A 15,169-nucleotide genomic window follows, 5' to 3' on the forward strand; every position below is an offset into this window, starting at 1 on the left:
TTTCAATCATCGGTGTTCTAATTCTCAAAACATTTATTTGAGAGAATCTAATCCTCTAGTAGTTGAGTTCTCAGAGCTCATATTTTAGGATGTCAGTCTGGCCTGAAGATTAAAACCTTCACGCGTCCTCTGCTATTTATAGAATTATTGAAGGAAAGTTTTTCAATCACGCTTGCTTTCTTTTAAACACTGGTATTTAATCAGTTCGTGCTAGAGAATGTTGGCTCTCCCTGCCCCTCCATCTTGCCCCAGATGGGGACATTCTCCTATGCGTGGGCTCTTTCCTTTCCCTGGAGGTGGGCTGAGCAAAGGAGCGTGACGCAAGAGTAGGCTGTGTCCTGGATGCTAGCGAGCGCCTCTGCCTCCCTGTCAATGTTCCCAGTAGCGGCGCAAAGTCGCAGCGGCGGCGGCTGCGAGGGAGGCTCCGCGCGCCCCAGTCCTGCCTCCGTGGCTCGACCTCAGCCGCACCCAGGCTTCGTCTGTCTTTTCAGGCTCTTCATGCTACCCAGCTAAAAGGAGAAAATGGGCACGGGGGATTTTATCTGCATTTCCATGACCGGAGGGGCACCCTGGGGGTTCAGATTGCAAGGTGGCAAGGAGCAGAAGGAGCCCTTACGCGTTGCTAAGGTAGGACCACCAAAGAGATGTTCTCGCCGCTCTGTGCCTGGAGGCAAGGAGTGAAAGGAACCTGTTGATGGTTTTCTCAAGTTCTGATTCAGAAGTCTACATATTAGTTTGATTTCTTTGCTGATGTTGAATTTTTCGAGGATGTGCGTTTGTTTGTTTGTTTGTTTTCAAAGAAACTTTGGAGAGTGACGTATAGTAGATATGTAATTAACCAGCAATTGATAGAAAAAAAAAAGTGCCATATTTATCAGCTGAAGAAAAGCCTGGTTTAATGAACCTCTCCGACATTTGGGAACTTGGGAGTGTTTCAGCTAGGCAATATTAGAATATACGGTTGAGTTATTGTTTCTTGTCACTTTATTTGGCTCCGGTGGAGAAGAAATGCTCAGCAAAACCAATTGGCTTGGCTATTTGACGGGCTCTTATAAAGTGCTGGTAGATGTGTAGTAGGCAGCATTCATGAAAAGGCCAATCTGGGGCAATAATTTTCAAAACAGGATGAAGATGTCATAAAATCTGTTAGAAAGAATACTCTTTTAAGGATTTGACCCATAAATGCAAAAATCCATGTACTCTCTTCCAGCATATAATTCATTTGGTTAAATGCTCAAAATAAAATTCAGAGACTGGAAATATACTGTAAGGAACTTAGAGGTAACTTTGAAATGCATCTCATAACGACTTAAAATGTTTTGATGTTTTTGTTTCCATTAGATTGCTTGTTTCTTAGCTCAGTATACTACCAGTTTGCTCAGGGGAATTGGGTACGGTCTAATTGAGGTTCATTTAAAATAAATTTTAATATGTCAGAAAATAAGCAGAATTTTACCTGATTTTAGTGTTAAATTGTGGTACTAAGTGAAAGAACATGTTCGATTCATTTTCTATTTTATATTTTCATTAAAAATGGATCTAGATCTTTATGAAACATATGTGCCATTGGCCTTTGTAGTTATTCTTTCCTTTTGGATTTTTTTTTTAACATTCACTGTAAAGAAAGGAGCTTCTTTGAAATTTTCTGCTCCCAGGCATCCATCAGAAAATCCTTTCATAATGCGATGGTGGAATCCTGCCACCTAGTGAAAAGTTCAAGCATCAAGAATGGAGCATAAAACAGGAGGTGAAAAGCAGAATTTTTAGAACTGGAAAGTTTCTCAGAACTCTCCAGGTCAACCTACTAATTTTAGATGAGGAAAGAGCCCAGGGGAAAGAGCCCAGAGAGGTTAAGTAACTTTTGCCTCAGGTCTTCGGCTTGGAATTGGCAGTGACAAAGGATACGGAAAGATGGCTCACTGTGTTTCTTTAGGAGTCAATGGCAGGCGACATCAGACAAAATATTAACGCCTAATTCAGAATATGTAGAATTTGTGAGATCGAAGTGCATTTGTTCTGGGTGTAGAATAGGAGTTGACTGGCTCCAGTTCCTGAGATTGGGTTCCAATTCCAGCTCTGATCTAACTTGCAGCCAGGCCTGACACAAATCTCTAGCCCTTCTTGACTCATTGGTTGTGTGTGTGTGTGTGTGTGTGTGTGTGTGTGTGTGTATAGAGGGAGAGAGAGATAAAAATTTTGAGTGGAGTGGGAAAGGAGAGAAGTAAGGAGGAAATTGGACTTCACCATCAGTGAGGTTCTATGATACTTCAGGATCCAACAGTCCTAAGAGTATTCAGTTTTAGAAGCACTTGCCTACCAGTTAAAATGTGAGGACAGAAATGACTAGAAGCTGTAATTCCCTGGTGGCTGTTTCGTAACCAGACCTTAAGAATAGAGTGGGTAGTGGGTTTCTCTTGAGTTCTCCGTGTGCTTATTTCAAAGTGGAACCACCGTGTAGCGATTTTTTTGAAGAATTGAAGAAAATTGCTAGTGAAAGGTGCTTTGGAGGCATTTCTCTGCTGATGGCATCCCTCTTACCAGGATTCAGAGAGGCTGTTAGGCTGTGTGAGGGTCAAAAAATTCAGTCTTGCTCTCCTCCCAAGTCATCTTTCATAAAATACCCAGGCAATATATTTGTGGTTTTCAAAAGATCATTATTAAAGCATCTGGATCTTTGCCATTATTCTCGTGTGTGTGTGTGTGTGTGTGTGTGTGTGTGTGTGTGTGAGTGAGAGAGAGAGAAACAGAGACAGAGAGGGACAGAGACAGAGAGAAAGAGAGAGAGGGACAGAAACAGACACGACACGATGGTCTGCAGTCTAGTTTTCTTCCATATGTAAAAAGTTGACTAGTGAGCCTTCTAAAGAACATATAATTTCTAAATTACTATGGCAATGCTCACTTTTGCTGGTCTATTTTTTCCCTTAATTCAAAGTTATTATATTTAATGTCTTATGCCAGCATTATTTGCTCTAGAAAACCCTCAGAGCAGAGTGCTTGTCACTTTCTGCATTATCAAGGCCGTGGACTCACTGGGATCACTGTGTTTCATTTAAAACATTAAGTCAACTTGATGCTAGCAATAGCCTCTCATTGAGATCAAAGTGAAGTCAGTGTTGCTCAGCAAAGACCTTCTCCTCTTCCAAGGACTGGTAATACTTATTAGGCCAACTTACCTTCAGGTGGGAGGATGGGTCGGGGGGAGAGGCAGAAACGCTGGGAAGAGGATGGTTGCTGGCAAACAAAATGCTCACAGTTTTGAAGAACATGTGAAGGAATAATTTGGAAATTGAAGCAAAGATATATTTCCAAAGAAAGGAAAATTACAGACAGTGCTTGAATCATGCCTCTTAAAATGGGAATGCTACCAAGAAATTCTATAGATAACAATTTTTTGCCTTGTTGTAAATATCTAGTGTTTACATTTTCCATAATTCTATACAGAATGAAAATCTAGCAAGCTGAAATAGCAAAGGAAAACCTAGTCTAATGTGATTAAGAATGATCAGAAATTGAATAGCTTTATAATTCCCAATAAACATCCCTCTTGTGTCATGTTTCGTCACTTTTGAGAGATGTTCAAAGGCTTTTAGTATTCGGGTGGTTGGCCGAACTGTAGGCAAATCCCAGCTTTTAAAGATCACTATCAGAAATTTTAACAATCAAAACTCTTCACTGACGTTGAAGCTCAAGGCCACAAAATTCTGTTTTGTTTTCAAGGATAAATTGAATTTTTAAAAGGCCCAAATAATCAGTAACATTAGCCTGGTTTTTAGATGTTTATATATCTTTCCATTTGTGTTCTAAATACATGTGATGGGAAGCAAACATTTCTAACCCAGAGTCATAAGACAATACTCTGCAAAGCGTGTCTCTGAGGGATCCTCCACAGAAACAAATTTACAACATAAAACCCCCTTTGTGTGTGTGCAGATGTCCTTATGAAAGTATGTTAGCACTTTTACTTTACAAAACTCTCTTTTTTGGAACATGTGCTTACATGGCTATGCGTCTGGACATGCTCTTGGCAAATGAGTTTGGAAAATCTTCCTATAAAGAAGTGGGGAGAAATTTTTGTTTTACAAACAAAATGTATGAACAATTCAGAAATAGCTCACACTTTGAAAATAATGAACAAAACCTGTTTAGATATTTAGGTAAAACATGTTTATCCTTTACATGTTTTAATGTATAGAAATGTAAGCTTCCTTCAAAAGTTATAGACCACTATGGTACTTATTCTCCGATTGAATTTTAATTCAGAGTTTCAAATAGCTTTAACAAAGTTGAGGTGACAGATTACAGTCATCCATTTTATGAGGCAGAAGTGGATTTAATGCTTCTCATCTATTACTGTATATTCTCTTTTTAAACGATTGAATACAAATGTATTTAGGCAAAGCACATTCAAATAACATAATTCTTATCCTTTAGTGCTATCAGTGAGGTTTCTAAAATGTGTTAAATAAAATAATTCCAGAAACATAGCTATTTCTAAAGAGAAAAAAAGAGAGATTTTAATGTATTTGAATGTGTATACTTCAAGATAAAGCTCCTTATTACATAAGGAAAGCTGGTAAGATCTTTATTAGAAAACATGACTGATCACTTCATTTTTTATTGACTTTTTGAGCACTTTCTAGAAATTCTAAAAACAGCTATACTTATAGAATTCAGTGCACACTAGCTAAATCTATCAAGCAGGTGTTTTATAACATCTTTATTTTGGAATTACATGATTTAAGACAGATCACTGTGTGTTGAAAGACGAGATAAAATAATGACTATGCATGAACTTTGCCATTATCTGGACATAGCCCATGTGTAGCTTGCATTTATCAGGTCCTTGTTATATACCAGGAAACGTTCCAAGAGTTTTTCAGGTATTATCTCCTCAAATGATCTCCCAAACTGAAGAAGCAATATGAAAACTATCCTCATTTTAAAGATAAGGAAATTGCGGCATGGAGAGGCTAAGTTACTCGCCAGAGGTTAAGCTATGAAAAATGATGGGTTTTGATTGCAGGTCTGCTTCTCCTTCTGCATTGGCGGAAACAGGTGCTGAGAGGATAAAGGTAGGTTAAGGTGGTCCCCAAAAGGGAGTTTATAAAAAAGAAATACCATGGTGTTCATCCAACTCTAATTTAGTTGTTCAGGGGAGCCCCCAGGCATCAAGATTTGTAAACACTCCAAAGGTAATTCTGATGTGTGGTCAAGATTCAGAACCACTGCTGTAGAAAGTTGAGGCCAGATCTGTCTTCATAGGGCATACTGAAGGTGGCGCATATGTCCTTCTAGCACGTCCCCATTGCCCCTTTCCCAATGATATAAGACGAGGACCAGAGAGAGGCAAGAATTGTCCGAGTCCTTGGCATTGTGAGCAGGTCATAATTAGTGGTGGGAAGAGTTTCCTTTTCTGAAGCCAAGATGGGTGGGCTTGGGGGAACAGAGGAGGTGCTGGGAACCTCAAAAATGATCACTGTATAGATTGGAGCCTCCTGCAAGAGAGGAGCCTGGGAATTTATTCCTTGATAGTATGTCTTTGTCAGTGGCGTTTCTGACTTACTTGGTACCTATGTGGATGCTGGGATGGGGATAGGGAGAGGTGGGTGAGGGGAATAAAACTTGAGAAAGATGCAGGGGGAGAGAGAGCAAAAGAGAGGCAGAGACAGAGAGAGTGAGAGACAATGAATAGGAACTTGTCCATTTGGTAAGGCAAGGATGTTTGCATTTCCCATGGACTGTCACAGAAAAAGTGGCAGAATTTCAGCCATCTTGCTGGGCCTTCCCAGAAAGGCCAAGCTCTTAGCCAGGGGCTGGCAGGAACAAGCTGGCATCTTGAGGAACTACTGGGGACTTGGAAGGGATATAGAAGAGGTGGGCTGGAGCCCTATTTCCTGTGCTGGGGAACTGTGCAATGGCAAAGCCCTCCAGGGCTCCTAGAAGAAACCACACAAGTGCTCCAGCAAATGCTGGACACTAGCCACAGAGAGGACAGTGGTGGCTGCTCAACGTTAACCAGAGAAGCACAACAACCAGCCAAGAGAGAAACGCCACCTCATTTGGCTATGAGTAAATACATCTACCTTCCCCCTCTTTCTCCATGTTCCTCCCTGCTTTCAACCTGGGAGGAGCTCAAGGGAGGTGGGTAAAGAGCAGACAACACCCTCCTCCCTATGTCAAGTCCTGGAGCCCCCAGCCTGGCCATGGTGCTTAGGAGAGAGCTTGGAGTCAGACATAAGATTGAAGCTGTTATCGGACTAGACTGTTTTAATAACAAAAAGCTGCCAGCATTGCACGTGGGATCTGACCAAAGTATTATTAAAGCAGGGATTTGGCTTTATCATAGTTGAAATAGATACGAAAGACATAAAACAGTTTCCTGTTTATAACTGAATGAGTGAACAAGCCTCAAAAACATCAGTTCCATCACACAGGTTCATATTATCGATCACGTGTCATTTCAGATTGGCCCTGAAAACACATCACCAACTCCTACGGCTTCCATGTTGAAGCTATTTTTGCGTAGAATGAATGCAAATCTGGCTTTAGGCTTAATAAGAAATGTAAAGAACTCCTTTTTCCTTTTCTTCTCCTTTTGTCCAATGTGAATCAGTACTTTCATAACCCAGGATGCTTTTCACTGTTAGGCAGATACATACTTTCAGTGAGTCTAAAAATGTTTTTTGAATATTACGGCCAGAATCTAGAACTCTCAAGTTAGAAGGAAGTACTCTCAACTTTTATTGGATATTAAACTAAGGTGATTGTTGTTTTTAAACAAAGTCATATTGCAAATTCCCAAAGTCAGGATGTAATATCATTGTGACATAAACGTTATACCTAACTGGATAATATTTGCATATTTTTCATGGTAATGGTTTTAAAAGACAGGATAACCTCCAAAATAATTTGTCTCCCTCTATTGGTTAATAAGTGTTCAAGAACATAAGCTTATTTATGTATTTAGCGAAGAATACTTCAATGTGTCTATCTTACAACCGTCCAAGTGTGTTAACATATGTTATCTCATTTGATACTAGTTGAATAGACAAAGTTTATTACTCTGTTTATACGGAAAAAAACTGATCCTCCCAAACATAAACTATTTGCCAAAAAAAAAAAAGTTATGTAAAGCAGTTCAAAGTCAAATGTAGTTGTTTCCCTCTGGTAGTGGCATCGTGCCATTTCTTGCATCAGCCTGACTATCATTTAATAATGCTGAAAATTACAGTGACTTCAGTACAGAATTCTACCAAACAGAATGTCACCAGTCTAAGATTTAATCCCTAAAAACACCTGTAATGATTTCTTCTTTTAATGGGACTAAAGAAAAGGATCGCAGGAAACGCATTTCCAAACAATGTGCAATGAGAGACAAGACTGGAAAGGGAGCCAGTTTACTTGTAAATAAACATGAAAAGTAGATAGCCTCCAAGATGTTTCTTGAGTCTATTCTAGCAGAATCATGATGACACCAGATGCCATGAGGTTTTGTTACAAGGAGGTGGAGAATTCCTGCATCAGCTTCATTAAACAATCTTACAGAGTAAACAACTTCATGAGGTTAAAGCTCATCTGAGAAACAAAATAATGTTTGCTCTTTGGGGGCTGTTTCATTGTTTGACCACCTCGGTGAGAATTTATGGATGGTGTTGAATTACTTTAGGCACTTTATTTTTCTGAATTATTTGCCATTCTTTTCTTATTATTAACAAGAGATGGCCAGATTCTTAACAAACGGTATCGTCACGGTCAGATCCTTGACCTGTGGCAGGTCATTGGTGATGTAGATGGAGTTTGGTGTTATGATGGGCTGGATATGTTTTTCCTATACTGGCATATAAATCTGGTGTGTTTCAGATAAATGTACTGAAACATGTGGTGGAGTTACCACTTGAAATGTTGTAAATGAAAGATCATGTCACTTGATTATGTAATAAATAGTTTTCCTCTCGGTGGGTCTTTGGTTTTTATATCCTCCTCGCCCATGACTAGCTTTTCCACGTTTATTTGGAAGCAGGGTGGGTACTGGGCTGATAAAACAATGTAGTGGATGGATTTTTCTGAGCAGAACTATGGGCTCATGTTCTGTCTCATTCTGCCTAGGCAAGACCTCTCTTCCTTCCTCACCTTTACCAAACTTGACCTGGCTTGAATTTCACCTTTTAGGGCACAGATTATTTTTTCTCTAAGAAATCTGTAATAACGGTTGATGGTGTCATTTCCCCCCAAACATTTAATGCCTTTAACACCTTCTGGACATAATTTTATTTAAGAAACTCGTATATATAATGTTTGCTGGGTGCCAGGCCCTTCTTTAATCGCCATTTAACTATAATGAGAGAACCCTTTGAGGTTACCTCCATTTAGGATTCCCCATGACAGAGGCACAAAGAGGTTAGGTGACTTCCTAGGTCACACAGGTGGTTAAAGCCAGACCTGGGTTCACCTGTAGAGAGTTTGGCTCCAGGGTTTGTCTTCTAAGCTCCTACACATGACACTCTTGGGTCTAGTGTAGCTTGAACAGCCAGTTAAGAGGGAAAGGAGGACCTAAACAGACCATGATGGAGAGATTTTTGTGGTTCCGTCAAACAAACCTACTCTTCCTGTTCTGACATTGTGTATTTTCACTAATTTAAATTAGTGTCAAATCATTGTATTTGAAACTTTTATTTCCTGAACAAATAATTTAGGAAGTGAAATAGACTAGAAAGTTTCATAATTCTGTCTTCTGAAGGAAAGCTTTTCTTTGATTTTCTTCTTATCAGATTTCCCATGTCTTCTTAGAAACTATGACATGCTACTTTATTTTTGAAGCCAAAAGTTTCAAGCAGTAGGACCATTTTTGAGAATTTTATCACGCAGGGTGTGTAAAGGGGTGTAACCAACACATGGAGGTGGTAACTGAGTCCTGACCTTCTGCCTCCTCCATAGCTCTTCCTCCCTTCGTGCGGGGTCCCTACTCCCCGTCCTGCATCTCGGGCCCTCGTTTGTCTCCTAGATAACTACCAGCAGCCTTTGACAGTCTCCCTGCTTCGGTTTCACGTTCCTCAGCTTCACGCTACAGAGAGATTTTTCTAAATCACCTGTTCAATCACTGCTTAAAATACCTCAAAATCTCCCCATCGTGGTCATTCAAAATAACCACAACATTTAAAACTCTTAGGAAGTACAGACCATTAAGCACTTTACGAATTATTTCATTCACAATAGCCTTATTACCCTTTTTTTTTTTTTACAGAAGAGGAAACTGAGACTTGGAGAATTTAAGTAAATGACTTAAGGTCACACCACTTTGATGCCAAAGCCCCCTGCACTGTGGCTTGTTCCCACGCTCACGACCCCTCTGTGGTACCCATAGTCCTCCCAGATCTGGTCCCTGCCGCACTGTCCAGCCCCAACGCCTGCCACTCCCCAAAATATGCACTTAGCCATTGGAAAATACTACAGTTCTCTCAAAACACCTTGCCTTTCTTGCTGCGGAGACTTCATCCCTGCTGTGTCCTGGCTGGAATGCTCGTCCACCCCTTTCCCCGGCACCTGCTCTCTATGCTCGTGGAAATTTCACTCACTCCGGAAGACTCTACTCAAAGTCAGTTCTCTGGGAGGTTTGACTCAATTTTCTAGTCAGAGGTAAACAGTTTCTCTCCTTTGTTCCCATTGTCACACACATCTTTCACCTCACCTACCATATACTTTGCTGCATATGGAATTTGGCTATGGCCTATGGCTGCAATTTTTCCTCCGTTAGACCAATGGTGTCCAAAATGTTTTGATTGTGCCTCCTTAGGTAAAACTATTTTGAGCATATTCCATTTATATATCATATATATGTATATATGATTTATATATATAGGATGTATAAATGGGATATATATACATACATATGTAATGCTGTGCTATTATTTTATGTATAGTACACAGCATATCAAAAATAAAATTTAAAAGAACAAGATAAAGATGAAATAAGCAATATTTTTAAAAGTAATTTTTATTTTACTTTAACAGCACACAAAAAGTCTATTTACTCTCACTGACCAGAGTTCTTTTTAGTGAGAGCAATATGATTGACAGACTTTATGATTTTTAAATCTTGGTGTGACCCCATGTGGTACAATGATTCAGAGGTCCAGTGAAATTTTAATTTATCTCGACACTTGAATCTAAAGACTGTCATGGCTGAAAAAGGTAACCTCTTAACAGGTAGATCCACACTGAAGAAAAGAATCGCTAGCTGAAAATCATTTTTCCTTCTCATTAACTGATAATGCAAATGTTTTTGTTGTAATTTGATGGGGAGATTTCCATCTTCCCTAATGTCCGTCCGTTCTCACAAACTAATTGGAATGGGCTACATTTTATATTTTAGTGTTAAAATGTCACTGATACTTTTTATTTGAAACATGGAAACCAGTTAGAAATTCTTTTTTCCAATTAAGTGTGCAGATTTGACATTTTAAAGAATAACACACTTACTTTTCATCCTGAAAAATCACATGATAGAAACATTTTCCACAACTCCAAAATCTTCTCTCTGTTTCATCCATTTCTTTTCTTTTTTTTTTTTTTAAAGTTGCTTTCCAACCAATTAATTGTTAGGAGTCACATTGTGTTTATTCTCCCAAAATATCTACCAAGTAACCGACAACCAAGAACCACTTATCATTCCGGAAAAGGTCAACAAATCTGGAACATTCATTTCTCCATTAAAACTGTGAAACATCCTTGAGGTCTACAGCTCTTTTAAGGATTTGCAAGAGATACTGTCGAACCTCACAAATCTCTATGTGATACAAAAGCTTTTCCCTATGTCATTGCAACGTGTTTTAAAGGTTCTAGTATATTTTAAATGTGAGTTTTTATAAAATGAACCATATTGATAACATCTGGCAGCACTTTTTACTTCCATCTTCAGTTTATTTTGCTGTATGAACTTGCCTGCAGTTAATCCACTGAATGAATTTTATGTGAGGCACCTTCATCTCCTGGCTCTAGAATCTTTCCTTTGTTAATCCCTGTTCAAGCAGCTGCTTGATCAGTGGTTTTGTTTTCATTTTCCCCATAAAACATTGATTATTTTAAAGAATTCCTTTACTCTTGAGAACTTATCCCCAGCATCCTTCTTTATAAGCTCTCTAAAAGAATAGTTCTTCGTCTATTTCAATATTGAAATTGCATCTAGAAAGTACTGCAGGCTGAAACATACCGGGAACACATGTTCTTTCATCTGACTTTACAGCAAACCTCCTCCAGCATGTAGTTTGTTTTAATATTATTTCTACCATTTTCCTGATTCCTTTTCTTTCTTTCTTTCTTTTTTTTTTTTTCTGCTTTATCTCCCCAAATCCCCCTGGTACATAGTTGTATATCTTAGTTGCAGGTCGTTCTAGTTGTGGCATGTGGGACGCTGCCTCAACGTGGCCTGAGGACCAGTGCCATGTCCGTGCCCAGGATCTGAACTGGCAAAACCCTGGGCCGCCGCAGCACAGCATGCAAACTTAACCACTTGGCCACGGGGCCGGCCCCTCTTTTTTCTTTGCATCTCCAACAATATTTGCTGATAATAAATACATCTTGTTTTGTTGCCATATTACATTATTTTAGCCATTTTTAATTGCATCCATGAAGAGCTTTCTAAACATTATTGTTTGGTTTAAATTCTGTAAAGTTTTAAGTTGAGTATTGCCTGACTTCAATCGTTGTTGAAAAAACAAATCTAGAAGTTTTTCATGTTCTGGATGCTTATTAAATATCTTCTTAGTCCTGACTACTTCACAGCAACACTGCCTAGTCTCAGACAGCACAATAAGGCAAAGTCCCTCTCTAACAAGAGTGGATATAAATCCATTCTCCAAACAGTCTTCATGGTAATTTTGAATATTTTACTTACCTGTCTCATATGATTAGACAGTAATTGTTTTTAATCTCACAACATAGCTGATGAAGAGTTTCGGTAGGAATATAAAGAAGGATAAATTTGCTGTATTCTTGTTCTCTTGTGCTTGAAATGTAAATGTTATCTTTAATTAATAGCTTCCTTTCAGGAGTACTTTAAAACTTGTGTTATTTTGTGAGGTTGAAACTAGATAATAAAATGGAAATTCACTTGAGCACCATAAAACATAATATATTGCAATATGCTGAAAGGGAATGAACACACAAGGAAGCCTCTTCCCCCTCCGCCATGTTGGGAGGTCCATTTTTGGTGGGGTCACCTCAAGTCCTGTATGACATTCATAACTGTCTGGACCAGACTGGACCAGGGCACCAGTGTCAGCCCATATATTAAAGTAGATTAAACATTAGTTAGTGCTCGTTTCCTTCTCGTTTTTTAGATGAAAATAAATGTCCATAGGAGTTCCAGTTGGGTTGGCAGGTATGTGGGGGAAGCCCTGTGGATTCAGGGCACTACAAGTACAAGAGCCCTGGGACAGAAGCCTGCTTGGCACGTTCAAGGAACCGTAAAGACGCCAGTGTAGCTGGCACGTATTTCCATGAGAAATTGCCATAAGAAGCCCAGTCTTTCTTTCATAGTGATAAAAATGAAAAACTCTCCCTCCTGGGAACCCTGAGCATGTGGTTATTTTCCCATCGCTAAATGAGTAACATACTGGTCCTGCGAGAACAACTTTGAGCTCCTGTCTTCGTATTTCTTCTTCATCCACTTCTGCTTTTCATAATGTGGCAGCCTACTGACCGTCTTTAGAACACTTTATTTGAATGAATAATTACCACCACCTCTTATGTTGTAGAAGTTTGGTTAAAAATTTTATTAAATAACCTTTCCTCTTCCTCTGAAATTGATTCTCCCAGCGAGAGAAGAAGAATTTAAGGAGTGTCAAGGAGAATTTGATACATAGATCCTGTTTATTTTGACCTCGATGTCAGACCCAGAGCAAAGAAGAGTTTTATTATATTTTCTAGTGAGTCTTAATTTCATTACTCCTTCAAAAAAGAGATGATCTTATTTAGATATTGTTTGGAAGCTAACCCACTGAATGGACAAAAGCATTTTAACGCTGGTTGCCACTCACTGTGTAGCTTTAAACACAGTTTTCTGAGTCTCAGTTTCCTCATCTGTAAAATGGGGTACTATGTAATGGAAATGCTGTTTTCATAGATAAAAAATGTCACTGGTTTTACAGGAGAGGAATCTGAGAGCCAGGGAATCAATAAATAATATATCTTGTGATAGTTTTTGAGGATTATATATTAAGATAATACCTGACACATAGTAATCATGCAGTAAAGGAGTCATCATCATTATTATTCTATTTAAGAGCACAAACACCAAATAAATAATTTGTGATGGTTCTTTCACCCAGTGCAAATTTTTATTTTTGATAAAATGCAATGTTTCACAAAATGTTTGCAGTATCAATTACTAATCAATTTCTTTTTTATGCAATTTAATCAGTTTGAGGCAATGGATCCTAATGTTATATATTTTACCAGGCCAAATAAAAGGATCGTCCCATTTTAAAATAGTACACATTTTTAAAAGGAAAATCCCTAGAACTATGAAGAATTATTTGCATATAATTATGTTGTGCTCTATTTAGAGTGAGTCGACTCTGACTCTTTCAATCATATTAGTCTCTGTGACTCAGTTTCCTCATTTGTAAAATGGGCATAGTATCAGCACCTATCACCAAAGATTCTGTTCAGGGTTACAAATTACTTGTGTAAATTACTTAATACACAGGAAACATTCAGGGGTTTTTAAAAATTACTATCACCCTTGTGGTTATTCTAATTTTATTTAACCAACTTTTATGAAATGGAAGGAATATCTGCTGTCCGCCATGCAAGGCCTTTTGAGATCTGGGTCCCAATGTCACTGGAAGGGCTCCTGCAGTCCTCGGGGTCCCTCCCTGTGAGATGGCATTTAATGGTTTCAGAACATGGCCTTACGCTCACCCAGTAAGCTATCACGCTTTCATTGGAAACAGCATATGGAAATCATCACGAAGAGAAGGAATCATTTCAAGTGCTTTGAAAATATAAAAGAAAATAAATTGTCCCTGGTAAGTAAATATAGGACACTGATCTCTGAATAGTCAGGAGAACTCTGCGCCAGGGCCTCGGCAAAGGCTAATAATGAGCATTTCTTTCCCTCCCCGACCTCCCCCTCCCCCTACACTCTTGTCTTCTAAATTAGAACTTATTACTATATAAGGCTGCTTTTTCTAAGTAAATGATAATACGTTGAACTCTTGGTGTTTTTAGCTTTTCAAACAATGGTGAGTTATTTTCATCAGTCAAGATCAAGCTGAAATGAAAAACAAAATTTGGAAAAGGCTTAGGCCTCGAGAGTCAGAGACTACCATAGAAGTCAGAAGTCACCTTTATTTTTGTTTCTTTCACGAGAAACATAACATTTTCCGTTGGCTGGGGCTCAGCATGACTGATATTAGACTGAATTGGGTAAATATTATATTACAGTTATTGGCTGTTGCAGGGAGTCAGAACGCAGTGATCCATTTTCAGGTCTCCAATCTTTTGGCTGCCTGCCTGCCAGATGGGGAAATGTTGATGAGAACAGTTTCATCCTGAGGCAGAGCTGCAATCAGGAGAGGAAGCTCATCTCTCTCTGCTTCCTTTGTGCCCAAATGACCATGTAGCTTCCTGTGGAGTGAGGGACTGTGGGTTCCCTCAGCTGCAGGCCAAGAGTCGTCACAAATTCGACTAAGGATCCCATTATGATGTTAATTCCATTCTGTTCCTGATTACCTTCAATGGCTCTGGCCCCCTGCTTCTCTTTCTTGTTTGAGAAGGAAAATTCCTTCTTTTCTGTCTTCACTGCCCCCTATTCTCTTAGTTCTCATTCTTTCTTTATCCAGTTCTTTATAGGCCTCTCTTTTCCACCATAGCTTCCTGAGCAAATCAAGACATCAAATCTGACGTTGCCTTACCTGCAGAAGAAAGAGGAGTGATACTGTGTGTTTGTATGTGTGTGTGTGTGTGTGTGTGTGTGTGTGTGTGTGAGAGAGAGAGAGAGAGAGAGAGACAGAGACAGAGACAGAGACAGAGAGAGAGGGAGAGAGAGAACAAACATAAGTTCTGCATAAGTCCCCCTGTCTTAGTTGCTTTTCATGGAGAGGTAACGGAATCCTGGATCTTCTGATTCAGGGGTGAGATGAACTAGCACAGAGTTATTTTGCCC

General features: G+C 39.1%; 1 protein-coding gene across 2 annotated transcripts in view; it reads left to right on the forward strand.

The window, feature by feature from the left end:
• Positions 1 to 382: 382 nt before the first annotated feature.
• The window catches only part of SYNPO2 (synaptopodin 2), a 160,711-nt gene continuing 145,924 nt past the window's right edge, over positions 383 to 15,169 (forward strand). The window contains exon 1 of one of the 2 annotated variants that reach the window (XM_046655908.1): positions 383 to 627. In XM_046655908.1, coding sequence (XP_046511864.1) covers positions 523 to 627 — 105 coding nt within the window. In that variant the 5' untranslated portion in view covers positions 383 to 522. The remainder of the gene's footprint in view (positions 628 to 15,169) is intronic. The other variant, XM_046655909.1, reaches the window with a different exon arrangement.

Source organism: Equus quagga, chromosome 3 (genome assembly GCF_021613505.1).
Source record: "Equus quagga isolate Etosha38 chromosome 3, UCLA_HA_Equagga_1.0, whole genome shotgun sequence".
NCBI lineage: Eukaryota > Metazoa > Chordata > Mammalia > Perissodactyla > Equidae > Equus > Equus quagga.